The 19711-nt window shown below is 46.7% G+C and overlaps 1 protein-coding gene across 7 annotated transcripts in view; it reads right to left on the bottom strand.

The window, feature by feature from the left end:
- The window catches only part of SLMAP (sarcolemma associated protein), a 1535859-nt gene that overhangs the window by 453863 nt on the left and 1062285 nt on the right, over positions 1 to 19711 (bottom strand). For all 7 annotated transcript variants that reach the window (XM_069643684.1, XM_069643683.1, XM_069643687.1 and 4 more), the window contains one exon: positions 691 to 765. In XM_069643684.1, coding sequence (XP_069499785.1) covers positions 691 to 765 — 75 coding nt within the window. The remainder of the gene's footprint in view (positions 1 to 690; positions 766 to 19711) is intronic.

Genomic DNA, 19711 nt, shown 5'->3' with positions numbered 1-19711 from the left:
GCTGTCAAATGGGAAACTAGGACCTCAGAACCAGCTCTGTACCACTGGTAAAGCAGGCACTGCAAATCAGGATACTGATGCAGCAGGAAAAAGAAAAACACTATGCTTTTGGCATGGAGTTTATGGAAGCAGAATCTGATCAGTAGACTGCCCTTTCAGGGATGGAATTACCCTCTTCATTTTATGATTTAATACAAATAAAAAATAGCCAAGGCTTCCACAACCTTGCCAGATGGCAGTTCATCATGCACCCCTTTGCCTTTGATATTTATTTTTGGCAGATGCTTTGGCTGAAAAAAAAAAAAGAGGGATATAACATACCAGTTAAATATCCTGTCATGCTGAAAGCAGTGTGGTTGTGTGAGAGCAGAGCCAAGAGATGGTTATCAAGTGCTAGGGCAACAGTACAGCGCAAGGACTTAGCACATGCCCTACATTAGACTGTAGATGGGGGAACATAATCATAAGTAAGGTTCTTTTTCCAATACATAATGTAGTCACTTGTACGGTTCAGATGATCATTATCAAGAAATAATCATGCCTGCCTTTAAAGACTAACACAATCAAATTAAAAAAAAAAGAAAAGGTTTGAGGAAACGGAATTGCTGATGCTGCAGATGATTTGTGCTCTTCCATTAAAGGTGAAGAAAAATACAATATAATAAGTCAAAAAGAATATGCATTTCATACCTTGAAGAAGGTGGATTTTCTTATTGGACTCCTCAACTTGCTGCCTGTACGCCTTTCTCTCCTCTTCCAAAAGTACTACAAATTAAAGCAACCAAATCAGAATGAGATAAAGCAATTCAAAACATTTCTTAACATGTGTTGGTTAACGAAAACTCTTTTGTAATTTATTTTGGATAGATCTGGCAGGTGCCCAGCAATGGCAACACTTTCTAAATTGTAGAAAGACATGGAGAGAAATGTTCCAGTCATTTGCAATGTACAATTTATTAACCTACTAGTAGGTTAGGAAATTGGCATTTTACCCCTTTCTTTTTCTAACATCTAGATAAAGTTACTATTGCAATTATGAATTCCGTGCCAGTGAAAAAAATAATGATTTTATTGGTTAAAACCTTCCAGGGTCCCCCCACACCCCATTATTGCACACTTCGGGACGTTGATTAGAAAAAATGTCTTTGATTTATAATAAAGTCTCTACGTTTCCGATTCATAATCAGTGAAAGGGAGACTATGTTCATGAAGATGCAAGTATTTGTGGATAGCCTTGGAATAACTTAGGAAGTTCATGCTGCAACATGGTTTACCGTTTCTTGATTTAACATCTGTGTTGCCTTAGAACAGAGGTCTGCAATCTACGTCTCTCTAGATGTTTTGGACTATGGTGCACCCGATTGCTCACATTTGACTATGCTGGCTAGACTCATGGGTGTCTTAGTCCAAAACATGAGGAGAGCGAACGGAAGCCTCCAGAATAAAATAGAAAACTACACAATCATGCCTCAAATACTGAACTGGGAGCCAGATAACATCAAAAAGGTCAACACGTCATGAGATATCCTCTACGGAACATTTGTGATGAAAGCCATCAATGACTCTAGATTATCGACGACGGAAAGTAAAATCAATATTATTGTTATCGTCAGGACCTTTTTGAGACAAGTCCTGCAAGTGTTAGGGAGAATTCTCTGTAAGGCTAATTTCCCAAACCTAGTGAGTCCCCCAGCAGCTTTGCTGTATTTTTGGGGTTTATTTTTTTCTCTCCTACTAAGAGTGAGATTCTTTTGCTCCCACTCTTAGACATGATTTGAGGTGTTCCTTTCACTTTCCATGTGTTTTATGGGCTATGGGGTCTTTTACTCCATAGGGTCTCATGTGTTTTTTTATGTGGGTTACACAGGACCCTCCGTGCCGTAACCCAGGGGTGTTGTAGCGACCCCCCCAACATAGACTCCATACCGTGGGACTGACTGCTGTCTCCCAGGGCATGTAAAGTCACCATTGGCTTTGCTAGTCCCAAATTATGAACAGAAACCAGTACAAACCATCATATTGTGGACGTACTGGTCGGGGCAATTCGATTGCCCCGGGGTCTGTTAGTCGAGGGGGCACGTCTCCATCCCCCCTGATCAAGTTTTGGCTGGTGGTAGTGGATACTACTTTTTATATTCGACCGCAAATATATCTCTATGGGATATTCCCATGGTTCGAGGCTACCAACTTTAATTATTTAATTCTTATAGCCTCGAACATACCGCCAGTTTATTTATCAATTAATTCACCGGTTGGCATTTTCTGCCAGAACTCGATTCTAAAATGGCGTTTGTGTTCTCTTCTGTGACTCCAACCCAAGTCGAGCCCTTTGTTCCACTTTTTGGCGGGCTTCTCCACAGAAGCCTCCAAAAGTGGTGCCACTTTGTCTGGGTACCACAGGGGGTGTAGGAGGAGGTTTAGGCACCCTGGACTGAGTTACCTTGGTAACTCAAGTCGCACTCTTGTGTGATTGGCACAAGTGGTGAGCCGGCCGGCTCACCACTTAGCATGTTTGATTGACAGCTAGGCTGAGTGAATGGGGGTGTGCTGCATAAAAGCAGGGCTTTGGGGACTGGAACTTCAGAAGTCGCCACAGGACCTAAGAATCCGAGGAGGGAGAAGCTGAGCCAACCTGCAACGACGACACCACCGGTGGAGCCCTGCTGAACCGTCTCACCACTTTTCCCGACGACAGAGGAGATCTCCAGTCCGGAGAGTCTTCTTCCTTTGACTGGTGGGGATAACCAGTTTTGCCTTCTTTTTACCTTCCTGGAGCATCTCGTGGCTGCCTTGCCCGTGCCAAGCACCCCGGCAACCGGAATACCACGGCTTGCCACTACCGCGAAGAGAAGGGTAGTACCTTTTAACCGAAGAACTCCGCGGCTGCTTTCTTCCCTGGCAGTGCAACGACCTTCATCTTTCCTCCACGGCGAGACCTCCTCTTCCTCTGGACGAAACACCGACTTGCACCCGCTGCCAGGAACAACTGCCCCTGCTGGAGCTTCCTTCACACTTAAGGTACTGTGTCCCGCCTGGCTTCCCTTGCGACAGATCGTTCGGGGTGACAGTAAAGCCTCGACTTTCTACCCTGGGCTAGCCTAGGACAACCTAGCTAACTTTTCCTGACTTGAATTTCACCCTTTTTGTGCGAACTATCTACAAGACTCTTTGGGCATAACCCCACTGTGTGAACCTGGACCCCTTCTGCTTGCTCTCTCCAAGAGTGGGCCTAGCAATTGACTTCCTTGCTCTCCAGTAGAGCTCTGCCTATCCTGCCTTATAGTGGTTCTTTGAGAAAGCATTGAAACTTACATGCTTCTTTAACTCTGCCTTTTTCGAGTGTCATCTTATGTTAAGCGCTCACCTCTGTCTGAAAATAAGTGGTGTTTCTCACTAAGACTTGTCTAATAAGTGACTAGGGTTGTATATATATGATAGTGACTGTGTGTTGAATCTACTTACCTCGTTTTTGCTAGTGTTTTTAAATAATTATATACTTTTACACCAAAGCTCTGGTCAGTGTTTGTTTGTACTACTGTGTCTCTTTACCTATTGTGTATACTCTGCATGCTGCCTAACTCTTCTTGAGGGAAGTCTGACTACTCAGCCACAGTTACCAAGTGAATCTGTGGGGTACCGACTGCTACCAAGTGGGTTTACTGCCAAACACCTGTAGTCTTAAATCTTTTGCAGTGGTCCCTAAGGGCACTGCACAGGTTTCTGCCTAACTGCAAGAAACAAGCATCTAGAATGGGAGAGATAGAAGAAAGTATCAGGAACTGAGGACACCCTGAATACGATGAAAAATCAACTCTCCGAGGTAAAGGACAAAACAATGAAAAGGCTGAGGAAAGGTCAAGGAGAAGAAATATCCAGGTGCTTTGCTTGCAGGACAAAATCAAACTGAACCTCCATCAAACGATCTAGAAAAACAGTTCAAGAACATTGTGGGCAATAATGGGCAGTCAAACTGTTTCTCAATCGAACAAATCGATCAAGCACCAGCCAGAATCCTCCTCTGTTGGTGCTCCACCAAGAGTAATTTTTCTTAAATTACAGTGAAAGAGTCGCCCAAAAAATGGCTGGTGCCAAAGTAGAAATCATTCCAGATTTCACAAGAACAGTACAAAAAGCCAGACAATCATATGAAACAGTGAACTAAAGACTCTTGGTAATGTTCCTTCGGAGGAACATAATCCTATCCGAAGTGCAGTTGCTGCTCTTCAAAAGCGTTTAGACTTCCTTGTTGTGGGTGGCAGCCGCTGCTCTGCATCGGCTCCACCACTCAACACACCATGTGCCGGACATGATGTCGGGACTAGCATATGTAGAGGCACTGCACCCAATTACATCCCTTTTCCCTGGCACTTTGACGATAAGAGGCAGTAGAACCAAAGTGTACTCGCTAACCGCCAACTAGGGCAATGAGGAATCGGAGCGGAACATCCATCCAGAAAGAACATCACTGAGGTAAGTAATAACTTATCATGCATTCCTTCCTCCTACGGATTCCTCATCTATTATTGACTCCAATAACCGTACTTTGATCTGGAGGAAGGAGGACAACAAGGACACTATGTAAACCACTTTGAAGGACCAATCTACCAAAACGAGCACCCTATCCTGGCAGAATCTAAGTAGTACTGCTTTGCAAAAGTGTGCGGAGAAGCCCACATAGTCTGGCAAATGTTCCAAACAGACCCCCTCCAGTCTTGCAAGAGGACATTGCAGAGCCAAGGTGTCAGCAGTCCTTTGGTAGAATAGACCCAGAGACCTACAGGAACATCCTTACCAGGTTCTCTTGAAAACTGAAATGGCAGCAAGATCCCCCGTCACAATGCAAATCCTGATGCCTTTCAGTGCCAAAGAAAGCAGAAAATCCAGAACTGAGGCTGTGTAACAGGTAAAGGGTCCAGACCCCGCCCACAGCACTAAGCTGAAAACATATGCCACTTACAGTTAAAGGGATTTAGTGGCACGCCACTTACCAGAGAGAAGTATATCCAGGATGTCCTTCAACAAACTCGACTCATATCTAAACTTTTCAGCAGCCAGGCATGAAGGTTCAGACTGACTAAGTTCAGACCGATGACTTGTCCTTCCGATTAGGAGAGCAGATCCGTTCTCCTTGGAATGCACCAGGGAGGTAAGAGGGACATGTCCAGCAACTATGGGTAACACGTTCTTTCGGGTTCAGTCCTAAGCGCTGGCAGTCATTGTGGACCCGAACAGTCAGTCTCCTAACAGACAGAGGTAAGACAGGGTCCAGCAGGATCGCATAGAGTAGGTCAAAATCCTAGTAGATTGTCTGTGAACACACACCCAAGAGATCCATGTCGCAGACGTTCCCTGGAGCTGTACCACCTGCACTTGCCCTTCACACTGGAAGCGAGGAGATCCACCTGCAGAGTCTCCACAAGGGGAGAATAGCTCCTCCAGAACTTCCTGACAGAGCTCCTGTTAAGGAGAATTTTCATTTGTGTCTCAATTCCCTTTAACCTTAGAGACCCCCAGCTCTTTTGCTGGACTCAGGGCTTTTAACATTTTACTCCCTAGTGAGTGGGGACTTTTTCTCTCACTCACTCCTATGTTTGCCTGACTATGATTTTCTATGTTCCTTAATGTTTTATTGAGTCCGGTAAACTCCATAGGCATTTGCTTTTGCATTGTGACACAGCACCTTTTCTTGGGTGAACTACTGTTCCCAAAAATAGTAAGATGACCCCTGTTTTACTTATCTTTACTTCATGGGTCGAGCACACACCACCCTATGTAGAGTGCTGGCGGGATTACCTAGTAAATTCCTTTAACCCATTCCTCATTTAACATTTTGTTACATTAACTCACTTGAATGGCTGGTGGCAGTGGTGTCTTTTTTACTACCTAGTAACATGCATCCGTAGGCTGATAGCTCAGCTGCAGTGCTGCACACAAGGGTGACCATTTTCCTAAAATGGCCTGTCTTCTTTTTTCGCCATTTCTTGTTAGTTTCTTCTAGGCTTTTACTCTGTTTTCCTCAGGTTTGAGCCCTTTGTGTAGTTTGCCTTTGGCAGGCTTCAGCCCTAAAGCCTGCCCTGTCTCCAGTGTCTCTGGAAAGGCATGAAGTGAGGGAGGTTCCTGAAAATTCCCTGTCCTTCGTCTCTAGGTGTGCCTGAGAGAAACAAGTTCCTATTGGCCGGCTGGCTGTCCTGAAAGGAAAGCCACGAGGCTATATGATTGATAGCCTAGGGCTGTGAATGAATGGGAACTTACATAGAAAGCGGGGTCTTTGGGACTAGAAGCAGAGTCGACCACTGGAGGACAGAATCCGAAGCAGAGGACGAGAGAAGACACCAGTAGCACTCTCTTGGACCGCAAAGTGCCAATTGAAGTCCTGCAGCTGTGCCGACTCATTTTTTTGAAATCGAAAGGGAAGATACGCAAAGGACGATTTCCTCCCTTAGGCTGGTGGGACAAACTAGTCTCGAGAGAAACTATTTTGGCACAACCCCCGACTTGCTGCGACTTCCAAGGCTGCAGAAACCCCAATACCCGGGGGTAACTCGACCACTTGTTAGTGCATTGTCTTCCGAAGTCCGAATCCCACCAGATCTTTGTAGGCATCCAGAGGAGCCAACAGAATTAAGAAATGCACGTCCAGAGTCCCCTCACTAGAGTCCAGGACCAAGGGATCAAGGACATCCTAACTGGAACTTTTCGCTCTTCATTGACGCTGAGACAAAGGTGCCAAAACCATGAAGTGCTGCTGAATCGAAAGAAATCCATTGCTGCCGAGTCCCTCTCTCGAATGCTACCGCAGGAGCCCACCAGACGTCCACCCTTCATCAATACGACCAAGGACCAGGTACACGAGTCTACTTCATTGCATTGTGAAGGCAACCAGCTGGAACACTTTCTTCATTTTCAAAGTATTGTGGGGCTTGGGGTATTTTATCCTTTTGCCATTTGGGGGTGCTTTCCACCTTTGGTAGTGCGATTTAACCCAGCACCAAGTTGACCTCAATTTACCTGCATTGGCCTTACATCTTGTGCTTTCTAAAGGTGACTCCGATTGAGTTTCTGTGATTTCTCTTTTGAACACTGACTATTTGAGAACAATTTTCTAAGAAGAGCATCAGAACATTGACTTTTTCCATTGACTTTGGCTGTCCTAGCTCCCTAAAGGCCTCCTTCTGAACCTATTGGCTTTGGCAGTGTGTGTTCCCTTACATGTCTTAAAATGTTGAACACTTTATGTTGGGCTCATTGACTGCCTACATCCCTTTGGGAGAATCTAACTGTTCTTATAACCCATCAGTCTGTTTTAAATCTAACCCCAACCTTTCCTTCCTGGAAAACTCAATATTGCAAAGGCGATACTATATAAATGCTAAACTGACCTCAAATGACATCACCTCCGGGTGCTGGAACATGTGTTACATATGAATGAATTACTCACCTGCTTTATTCACTTTTTGAACTGAATCCTAACTTGGGATTATCGTTACAGCTAATTACTGCTTTTTAAAGAATGTTTTAAATATTTGTGTGTATGAAAAATTAATAACTAAGTTTTACGTGTTTAATTGGATACTTGTATTTACTAGTTTCATTACACAGCTCTACTGCTCACATTACACCTCTTAAGATAAACCTGGCTGATCAGTCACCCTACCAAATTGTGTAGTACAGGCCTATATTTAAAGATGTGTCTAATACCAAGGAGATAAGTCTTGTGTTGTCTCACACCAATTGGACTGCACACATTTTTACGTAAAAGCACCCACTCGTGCAAGGCCGAAGTTTGTCTGCTAAAGGCATCCACAGTGAAGTTTTCCTTACTGCCCAGGTGAGCTGTCGTCAGGCACGTTTACCAGTGCCCAAAACTACAGTTGCATTGCATCTCCTCTGCACAGAGGCAAAGGTCCAACATCACTCATTTTATTGAGGTAGTGGTATGGCTATTGTGTTTCCCATCAGGACCGTCCAGTCTTTTGGGTTACAACACAAGTCTTTCAAGGACACATCCATGGCTTGAATCAGTTATGGGCCAGGGTTGTTGAAACAGGCCCTTTCAGTAAGTGGTCCCTGATGGACCACCATGCCAGGTCCTTGGACACTTTTGCTCTCCTACGTCCCTGAAACTGAGGCAAACAACTGAGAAGCCACTGAAATAACCTATTCGCAGCCGGGGTTCCGGTGCTAAGAAAATTCAGGAGGCCACCCTGGAGCAGGAAGGCCTTCCCCACGCAAGTGTCCAAAAACACCCTGATAAAACGGAGCAACTTGGACAGGGAAACTCGAGACCTTTTGAAGTTCAGGGAGAAGCCTAAGCTGTGCAACAGGCAGCGCATTTAGTACAAGTGTGACACCTGGTGTGCAAGCTCTGACAAGCCAGTCATACATATGGGGAAAGGCAAAAATGCCTTAGCTCTTAAGTCAATCATCTAGTACTGCCAGCAGCTTGAAGACTCTGGGTGGTGAAGAAAGACCCAATGGCAACACGTTAAATTGGTAGTGGGAATGCCCCTCTGTGAATCTCAGGTACTTCCTGTGCTTTCAGTGGATGGGCACATGGAAGTCGGCATCCAGTAGATAAAGCAAGACTGGACAGTCCTGCAAATCGAGGGTTTGAAGACATGAGCCAAGGTAACTACCTAACTTAAGCTTGCGCAGGTACAGGGTCAAGAGCCATAGATCCAATATAGGACATAAGCCGCCATCCTTCTTCTGCACCAGAAACCGCCATCCTTCTTCTGCACCAGAAAATAGTCTGCATACCAACACTTGCCTCATTATGATTGTGGCACTGCACCTATGGCAACCTTCGCCAGTGGATGACAAACTTGTTTCAACATGAGGGGGTCCGGAGACAAGCAACAGTGGTTGGACGGGGAATGATTTGGAAGGTATTAAAAGAAAAGGGAGACAGTATTTATGCTGATTAATCTGTAAGGTGCCGGTGGCTGACGTGGTAACTGTCCACTCCTCGCCTAATCCGGAAATCCTGCCTCCCATAGGATTGTAGTGGTGGAAGGCCGATTCACAGGGGCTGCGCACTCTGGGCAGAGGACACCATGGAGGCTGATGTGCCTCCACATGGAGCACCTCTGCTCTGAACCATAGTTGGATGGCGCTGCATCTGTTTGTCCGAGGGAGCTTGCACATTTTCCCTGTGGGTTTAGGAGGTTAAGGGGTGAATACCCCTAACTCCTGCCTGTGGGGGCTGTGGTACGTTGCTGCTGAAGCACTAGGTCTCAAGATTTAGCAGTCGCCTTTGAGGACCCACATTTTGAGAGATTTGTATGGTTTAGCACCAAACAAATTGTTGCCATCAAACGGCATGACCAGGTGCTCAGCCTGGACATCACAGGTGAAACCAAAGGTTCTCCACCATGAAAACCTCCTCAACACCATTACCTTGGACATCATTTACAAGCGACAGCCTGCCGTATACAGGCCTGACAAGCATTTGTCAGCACAACTCTTTGCTATTCTTGACTAGGGCTTCAAAGCCCTCATATCTGCTGCCGAAAGGTTCTCTGCAGCCGCAGAGATAGCAGACCAAAGGCTCTCAGGGGAGGCTCCTGAGGACAGGAAAAACTGGTCAGAAAGAGCGGCTCTTCATTTCTTTTTTCCAAATCAAGGTCCACAGTGGCCACCAAAGCCAGTTCCAACCATACATTGAAAACCAGGGCACTTGAATGCTGGGTTGAAGGGAAGCAGGGTCTCGCTCTGCAGACCTACCAGAAGGTCCATCATTTCAAATTGCACCTTCGGTATTGAAGGGGTTTACAACCCTAAAGTGTCCACCAATTCAGCCACAAGGTGTTGAAATAATGCCTGAAGCTTTCCTGGTGTGGGCGCAAGGAGCATGTCAAACTCTGGAGAAGTACACAGATCACATGCTGTTAGGCAGAATCCTGTGCAGTACCCTTAGGGACCACTACACAAGATTAAGACTACAAGTGGTAACACAATTTCACCTTTGGCACAAGACTGTACTTCACAGAAAAAGTGGTAGCAGTGGCTGAGCAGCCAGACTTATCTCAAGAGCAAATGAGCAGTAGTGGAGATTATACAAAGGACTGCAATTACTGGGACTCAAGCAAACACTGACTGAAGGTTTCTGGTTAAAAAGTAAAAGTACATTTATTTTTAGACCATCTGTTCACAAAACACTTCACTTCTATTAAATTAAAACCACACTTAAAATACACTACACACATCCAATTCCCCTTGTGCATAACAAGTCAAGGTCAGTACCTTTGGATTTGACAGACCAGTGTTGTGAAACAAAGACGTTGCCGGGGGTTGTTACGCGATCACTTTTTGACAGTAATGACAGTTCGGTAATAGAAAAGAAAAGGGTACCCGCAAGAAGAAATGTTACCGTAGTCAAACACACTTAGCACATGAATTAACACAAGAGTTGGGGATAAAAATCATAGGCAATACTTTTGTCAAGGCAGATAGAATCAAGAGACACTTTCTAAAACGTAGCTAAAAGTCAAAAGGCCTGCGCCAGTGTGGGACAGGGCCCTGTTGTCGAGGATCACAAGATTAGAACAGTTCACGATTCGAGACTGCCAGGAGTATTTAGATATTGTCAAAGGGGAAGCAAAAGTTAAAAGAGGGAAGGAAGACAAGGGCAAGCCTTGGGTGTGGAGAAAGGGTTCACCCCAATTCCTCGAAGCTGGACACAGAACCTTATTCGTCTGAAGAAAAGCTGGTGCTACGGCAGTTGTGCCTGGTAGTTCCTGCAAACTCACAGTTCCGGACGCTTCAGTCGTGGGGACAAGAAGGAGGTCGTCTGGAGCGATCTGCACTACCCAGGGATGAAGCCAGCAGCAGTGAAGCAACAGTGGATAAAAGGTGCTCTCCTTTAAAACAGGAGAGGCTCTTCAGATGGCTATCCGGACCACCACAGCTGTGTGCAGCGATTTCGATCAAGAAGAGGATCCTCTGGCTGTGGAAGGTGAGCTGGTTGATCCCACCAGGCTCAAGGGAAGAAGACTCCGGACTGGATTTTCTCCTGTCGTTGAAGGGTAGATATCTCAGGACTGCAGCAGGGCTTCACCGGGACTCGGGAGTTGCAGCAGCCGTCTTCTCCAATTCTCTTCTGTTCTTTGCAGTTCCAGTGGCGACTGACTTCCACCCCAAGAGTCCTGCCTTTTATGCCAAAATCCCCCATTCACACAGCCTGGCTGTCAATCACTCAGCAGGGGGTTGTCCGGCCTGGACAACCACCTCAGCCAATCGATAAAAAGTGGGACTTGGGTCTCCAAGGAGACCCTGTGCAGGGTGTGACTAAACCCCGCCTTCACATTCAGCCCACCTAGACACCCAGACACCAAAGGAGGGCTTCTGGACAGAAGCTCGCCAAAAGGTCAAACAAAGAAGGCAAACCTGGTTTACCGCGCAAAGTAAAACACAAGAAGGACTTTAACAAAAAGAAATGGCAATAAAACCCAACCGGAGCCAAAATAAAAAGTATTTGGTCAAGCAGGTTTAGGTTTGTGGCTAATACAATAGCCTAAAACAGTACAACGTTTATATAGTATAATCGTGGTAGAAAGGTTAGGGTAGATACCACTGCCACCAGCCAAGTCTTAGTGTTAAGAGAGCAAAATAAAGCTCAGAGAGGCACAGACAAAAAGGGGTAGGAACTAACCCTTTTCAATACTCCATGTAAGATGGGGTGTATTGGGTCTGCAGTTTAAATGACTACATAAAGTAAATGGCAACTTTACCTGTTTCTGGGGGACAGTAGTCAGCCCTAAAAAAATGGAGTCAGTGGGAAGTCTCAAAAACAACCCTGTGTCACTGCACTGAAGGTGCTGTGTAACACCAAAAAGTGGGGCTCATCGAGTGGTGTAGCTCCAGAGCCCAAGATCACACAAACAGTAGAAATACACATGGCAAAACACATGTAGGTGTGGGAAAAAGGCTCACACTCTTACCAGGTGGAAAAAATAGACTCCAGAAATCCAGCAAAGCTGCCGAGGGACTCGCTAGGTGAGGGAAATTAGCCATAAATGAGAATTCTTCCTAACACATGCCTTGAGGGGCATAAGGGTTCCAGCGCCAAAGGGAATGGGATTCCCTCCTGGTTGTAAGTGTCTTCCACACGAGATACCAAAGCATCCCTAAGGAGCACGGTGTACACCAGAGGAACCTTGGTGCCAGGGGCCATGGAGTGAGGAGATGAAGCCGGAAACCAGACGTCAGAATATGGAGTGGTGTTGCATAGAGACAAGTCCTCGTCCGTTGGAGCTGTGGCCAAGCATAAAGCCGTATTGGGGGTTCTCTGCAGCTTGTTCGCGTGCAGCTGACCCCAATGGAGTCACTCATCTTGAGCCAAACAGCATTCCATTTCTCCGGAGTAGAGGATTGGGTGGGAAAAGTACCTGCAGCACTCGTTCATAAAGGGGGCCCTGGAGCAGTAATCATCCTTGAGGAAGAAGTAGAACAGGGTTTTGAAGAATTGCTGGGTGAAAAATACCACTGTGGTGCTTCTTATTGTCTTTGTCAGATATAGCAAGGCACGAAACGAAAGGGTAAATAGTTCTAACCAAGCAGCTCTTCTGACCCAGGCAGAGTGCATGGAAAAAAGGCAGTACAATTATGGTGCGCTGCGTCTCTATATGTACTGGCCCCAACATAATGTTGGGCACAGGGTGCCTTAGATACATTGGACAGAGGTGCGATGAGCCCCCTCAGCGGGGACAAGTTTCCGAAGAGCAGATGTGCAGGGTGATAGATATCACTAATGAGAAATCCTTTGGAGGAAGGAATTCATTAGAATGGGTGGGTTTAGTTAGTTGGGTAGAGGGTAAGGCAGGATTGTAGTGCTTTTTCGTTGAGGTTACAGATCGGAAGGACCATGAGCTCTGCATGCTTGTAATCTTCCTAGGTGTTAAGCGTAAAATGCATCGAATGGACTGAGAAGCTCAGTTGTAGTTGGAGGCGTATTTTTGTTTGAAGGCATGTGTAAGTGGCTGGTTTGCACATGTGTGTGGCGAGTTAAGTGGAAAGAACAATAAATTACTTACGTCTGGTAATGTTCCTCTGATGGATGTTCCTCCCACAGTTTACTCATCTTGGACTCTTGTCCATTTGGAAAGAGAGACTCCAGCTACAATCTCTGCACAAAGCATTTTGTAAGACTACTCTGCCTAATCGGGAATTCCGTACTTCCTAGGCAGTAATGCTTAGCAGACATGTACAGAGGGATTACCACATCACCATTTGGCAAATGTCCAATGTACAGACTCCTCTCTGTAGAAGTGAGGAAAGTGCTACTCCACGCTCTTAACTCCTCCGGGATGGACCTGCCGATGTATTAAAGCACTCTGAAATTGCAACTGCAATCCATCTTGATCTGGTGGATTTTTTTCCAGTCTAGGAACAGCGTACCCTACAACCAGCTGATTTTTCCACTGTGAAGCAATTTGTCCTTGTTATTTAACAGCTCAGAGCCCCTCTCACTGTCAAGTCTTTGCAATCTCACCTCCTCCTTAGAAGGAAAAAAGCTGGTACATTATACTTTTGCCTTAAGCGGAATTCTGAAACTACCTTGGGGCAAGACAACGGATGAACCCACAGGGCCACTGGTCTTTGGTGAAGACAGTGAAAGGTGGATCGTATGTTAGAGCTTGCAGTTCGCTCAATCTGCACACGGATGTGATGGCAACCAAAAAGGCAGTCTTCCAGAACAGAAGCCTGAGCGGGCATAGTGCACTGATTCCAATGGTGTACCCATTAAGAAAGTTTACACTAAGTTCAAGCCCCATGCCAGCACCTCGAAGGGTGTTGAGGAGAGGGGAAGGAGAGTGTTTACCAGTCCCTTCCGGAACTGCATGACAAAAGGCACAGTAAAATAGGAGCCTGGTCTATTCTTTTAAGATTGGTGATTGCTGCTAAGAAACCTTTGGTAGCGGCCACCTGGAGTCCTTGCATCACAAGGTGTACCAGTAAAGAGGTCTGCAGCAATGTCACATGATAAAGGATCCAAACACTTACATCTAAACCAGCTGCAATATTTCTTCCATTGACAGCAGTAAAGAGCCTTTGTTGCTGGCCTTCTCGCCGAGAGCAACACCTCCAAAGGGTCTTGTGGAAGATTATCATCTCTGTACCTCATCCGCTCAGTAGCCATGAATGGAGATTGGGGGTACATTTAGGTGAAGGATTAGACCACCTTGTGAGAAGAGGTGTGCTCTCCTTGGCAGACGCAATGGCTGGCAGATGGCCAAGACCAGAAGGTCTGGTTACCACATTCTCCAGGCCCGATCTGGGGCTATCAAGATCATGGTTGCACAAAACCTCAACCTCCATGTTGACATGTAGTATACAGGAATCGGTGGGAATGCACATATCAGCGTTAAATTCCAGTCCACTATGAATGAATCCCCCAGAGCTCCTCTCGGGGGAAGTTTCCTATAGCAGAATAGCTTGCACTTCTTGTTTGGGCTGGATGCAAACAGATCTACCAGAGGATAAAGATCTCCTTAAGGACTTCCTGGCATAGTTCACCCTTGTCAGAGACCCATGCCTGCTGAGGGTGACTGCTATTGTGGTCTCTTTCACAGCGAGATAAATTGCAGACAGGGAGATTTGCCTTTGTGACAGCCAAAACCAGAGTTGCATTGCCCCTCAGCAGTGTGGTAGGGACCCTATGTTCCCTCCATTGTTGAGCTAGTGCATGGTCACTGTGTTGTCAGTCAGGATTAAGGCGGTTTTACACTATCGAGCGCAGAAAGGTAATCCGCGCCAGTCTGATTGCCCTCAACTCCAATAGGTTTATGTGGGGTCTCGTGCTGAAGGGGACGAAAGACTGCTTCCAGCAAGTTCGTTCAGGTGTGCCCCCCAGCTCATCAGCATTTGTCACTATTGTCACTTCCGGCCAAGGTTGCCAAAATGGTTCTCCCACCATTAAGTTCTGCTTGCTGGACGACCACAGGAGGTCCTGCAAGACCCTGCAACCAATCTGTCATGCTGGGATCTGGGAGCCTATTGAAGGGATCTCATTCTCACTCTGGGCTCTGGCACCAGAAAAATGCAGGACCCAACAACGTTAGAAATTCCATGGCCAGTAAAGCTTGGGAATTTGGAGACCATCTGCTGGATGTTTGAAGTTCTGTCCTTGAATGCAGTTTGGGTCGGGGGGGTTTGAATGCCTTTCTCTTGGATCCATTGGAAGTACCTTTTATTGGTAGTGTGTACTGCTGATCACGAATTCCAGGTACTTTCTGTGCTTGGAGTGTATTAGGAAATAAACATCCTGAAGGTGTAATCACACCAACCAATCCTGAAGCTCTAGCCTAGAACTACTGTCTTAAATTTGTCCTTCTGCAGGAACTTTTTCAAGTGTCTCAGGTGCAGGATGGGTCACAATCCTCTGTCATTTTGGGGGATTTGGAAATAGTGACAGTACCACGCTCAATTCCTCTCTGCCAGAGGTACTAGCCCAATCACACCTTTCTCTAGCAGGGAAGCAATCTCCTTCTGGAGTAGCAGGTCTGGAAACTTTATTTTCAGGACAGAAAGGGATGGATAGGGGGTGTCGGATGAATGGAAGACAGTATCCTTGTGAAACTGTCTGACCCACGCATCTGAAGAAATTATTTGCCATTTTTAAGTACTATTAGATAAGACACCCCTGGAGAGGTCATTAGTGGATCACAAGGAAGGTTTTGCCCCCCGCCACTGAGCCAGATGGGACAGAAGCAGCAGATAACTGATTTGCTTTTTCCTCCTCTACCTCTTGTAGGCCTGGGGAATATCCTTTGCCTTGTGACAGATTTAACTCACGCCCTGATCATTCAGTCATTCATTTTCTAGAATGAGGATGGTTGTGCTATCTGCTGGAGAATTGCTGCACAGTGGATCTTTGATGCCGCCTTGGAAGACTGCAAGTTCTCCAGGCTGTGAGCTTTTGTGCGAGAGACACTTAGCCTATCAAAAGGCATATACAGAAACCAGGCTTGAACAGCTGGCACAAATCCAGATTATTTTAACAAGGAAAAGCGTCTCAACACCGAACTGGTGTCCATCACTCTGCCTACGTAGTCTGAGGTGTCACAACTAGATGGAGGGAAAGGAAGCAATGTACCAGGCTTTCCAGAGACAATGTTTGGGAAACCGTCTTTTTTTTAAATCCATTTGGAATTTCCTCTTCAGTCTGTTCAATGACGTCCAGAAGGTGTGGGAATATTTGGCAAGTGCCAAGGAGGTGTTTAGTGCATTGAGTGCCATGCTCGCTGAAGCAAAATAACAAAGTTACTCACCGTAGTGACTACCTCACTCCTAGACCATAGTCCCCTTTCCTCCATACTTTTGCGACATTCAGTCCTGTGGGATGGGACCGGAGTACTTGTTGTAAATAAGCATCACATTGAAAAAATGTGTCCTTTTTTTACGCTGGGTACCGCACACGGCCGTAGCCCTGCCCTCCTTAGCTCCGCCCAACGCATTGCCCGTCAGTCCTTTTCTATCGCCAGGTCTGAGACCATTTAAGCAATAATAGAGGATACTTATTAGAGGGGACGGCAGACGGGCGTATGGAGGAAAGTGGACTAGGAGTAAGGTAGTCACTACAGTGAGTAACTGTTATACTCCTACGTCTCGTCTTCTTTCCTCCATACTTTTGGGAGATTACCAAGCACTCACAGGAAAACAGGTGGATGCAACTCCTTTTCTGGAAGAGGTTTTTAAGAACCACCTGCCCGAACTGAGCATCAGCTCTGGAGCTCAGGATTAAGCAGTAATGCTTACATAAAGCTGACGGGGAAGCCCACATAGCTGTTTTGGCAATGGTCTCCCAGGGAACATTTCTGGAAGGCAACGGCAGCTGCCTTGCCCCGCACAAGATGGGCATGAATTCCCTTTGGAGGCTGAAGGCCCTGAACAGTATACGCCTCCGAAATACAGGAAGCATCCATCGGGAGATAATTGCTTTCGCGGCCAGCTTTCCTTTCGGGTCTCCAAGGTCACAAAGAGCTGGGAAGAGCTCCTCAGTTTAGATGTTCTATCCAAATAAAACTTTAGAGCTCGTCTGATATCCAAATTATGCAATACCCTCTCTGCATCTGAGGCCGGGTCTGGAAGAACACGGGTAGAGAAAAAGACTGGTTCAGATGAAAATCGGATACCACCTTTGGAAAGAAAGAAGGATTGGTCCGGAGGACAACCTCATCCTTGTGAAAGGTGAGGAAGGGATGTTCTACAGACAAGGCCTGAAGCTCGCTTACAGGCCTTGCCGAAGTCACCGCAATCAGAAAAGCCATTTTCCACACAAGTCCACCATAGCTTTGGGCTCAAAAGGTTTATAGCATAAGGCAGCGAGGACCACATTCAATTCCCACTTTGGATGCCAGTTGCGCACAGGTGGATAAAGATGCAATAGACCTGCAAAGTGTCTTTAATGACAGGGTTTGTTAGTTAATGAAAAAAAGCAAGAGTCCGTGGACAGGTAGGCGGCGATAGCTGCCAAATAAGTCCTACAAGACATGTATGCCTGAAGTTGCCAGATGAGAAACGAATGACAGGACCATGTTGATGGTAGCTTCCCTGGGGTCCAGCTGCTTTGCTTAACACCAGTTACAGAAACGGAGCCATTTGCTCCTATACTGAGACCTCGTCAAAGGTTTTCTAGCTGCCTGGATAATATGCATATTATCCGCGGACAAGTTGAAACTTTCTAAAGATTTGAACTCTGGCACCAGGCCGCCAAGCTGAATGATTGTGGGGACGGGTGCCACATCTGCTGATCGCTCTGGTGGAGCAGGTCGGGAATCAAAGGAAGTCTGATTGGTGAGCAGACTGACAGATGCTGAAGATCCGAAAACCAGAATCTGGCTGGCCACCACGGGGCTATGAACAGGAGAGTGCGATTTGTTGTGTTCCTGAGCTTGCATAGCGCCCGGTGAATTAGAGTAAGATGCAGGAAGGCGTAGGCCGTCATGTTGTGCCACGGAATCATGAGAGCATCCCCCAGGGAAGAAGACCCGAGGCCACTCCTGGAAGCATAAAGAGGAAGTTTTCTGTTTGATGACGTTGCAAAGAGGTCCACTTCTGGAGTGCCCCAGTGGCGAAAAAGGTCAGTGAGCATCTCTGTGTTCAGCTCCCATTCGTAGCGGATCACAGTACGCCGGCTGAGTGAGTCTGCAGTTACATTCAGCTGGCGTGGAATGTGCACAGCCAGCAGCCACACACTGTGCTGAATGGCCCATTCCCAAATCTGAATGGCTAGATCTACAAGGGGAGGTGACTTGGTACCCTCTCCCACACCTGTTTGTTTTTGTAAAACATGGATACCGTATTATCTGTGCAGATGCAAACCACTTTGTTCACAATCACTGGCTTGAAAGCTTTGAGCACCAGGAAAATCACCAGAAGCTCCAGATAATGTATGTGAAATTGTCTATCCTGTGGCGACCACAGGTCGAAAACCTGAAGATGATCCAACATCGCGCCCCACCTGATAAGGGAGGAGTGGTCGTAATGGTCGCTTGAGGGGAGGGCTCCTGAAAAGGAGAACCCACTGACAGATTCCTGGAAGATGACCACCATAGGAGATCTGTCAACAAGCAGGGTGGGACCAGAATCATTTTGGTGTCCGGGTCAACTGCCTGAAGCCAGGAATTAGTCACATTTTGAGACGAACAAGGGGACGAGCAAGCACGCGCAAGGCTATGAGGCCTAGAAGCCTCTGGAAGCACCATGCCGACATGCTCTCTGACTGAATGAAAACTTGACACATGGTTAACAGATCCGCCATACTGTCCACAGTCAAGTACACACTGCAGTCGATCGTGTTCCAACGAAAACCCAGGAATATCAGGCCCTGAGAGATCGTCATGGAGGATTTCTGTCAGTTCACCGCCAGCCAAAGACCGAACAGGAGCTGAAGGAGAGACTGAAGATTGCTTGAGGCTTTCACTGGACAAGGACTGCACAGAAGCCAGTCGTCCAAATATGGATCCACATGAATACCCTGTAGCCGTAGAAAGGCTGCGATGACCGACATCTTCGCGAAGACACGCAGCGCTGAGCTGAGACCAAAAGGGAGCACTCGGAATTGAAAGTGCTCCTCTCCCAGGGAAAACCACAGATATTTCTGAGGCGGGCTCCAGATCAGGATATGCATATAGACGTCCTGAAGGTCCACAACGCTGAGCCAGTCGCCCTTCTGAAGAGAGGACCTTATTTGGCAGGGCGTGATCATCTTGATTTTCTCTTGGGGAAGAGAAAGGTTGAACTGGGAAAGGTTTAGAATGGTGCGCAGGCCAGCCTGGTTACGTTTGGGCACTGTAAACAGACGAGTAGAAGCACTCCCCTCGTTCCACTAGGGGAATGGGTTCCACCGCCTTGAGATCTAGAAGCTTCTGGATCGCAGCTCTGAGGGAGGGTGGCCCTGACTGCTGAAAGGGAGGATTGAAGGGGGGAGTAAGTGGGAGGGGCAAGCAAAAGCCCGCCCATGCGATGGACAAAACCCACCGGTCTTCGGTGATGGTTTGCCACGCCTGCAGATGAGAAGAGATTCGTCCTCCCACCAGAAACTCGTGCGAGCGCCAAAAAATATTTTGCAGACTTTTGGCAGAGAGACTACATGTCCCTTAAATGGAGGCTGAAGACCGAGAGAAAAAACAACCTTGTTGCTATCTCCGATGGGAGTTACCTCTCGGTGGATCCGTCCTACGAGACCTGCGCTCCTAGAACCCTCTGA

This window comes from Ambystoma mexicanum, chromosome 2p, assembly GCF_040938575.1.
Source record: "Ambystoma mexicanum isolate Mex_15411 chromosome 2p, UKY_AmexF1_1, whole genome shotgun sequence".
In the NCBI taxonomy this organism is placed as follows: domain Eukaryota; kingdom Metazoa; phylum Chordata; class Amphibia; order Caudata; family Ambystomatidae; genus Ambystoma; species Ambystoma mexicanum.
This window is presented reverse-complemented; position numbering and strand designations above follow the sequence as displayed.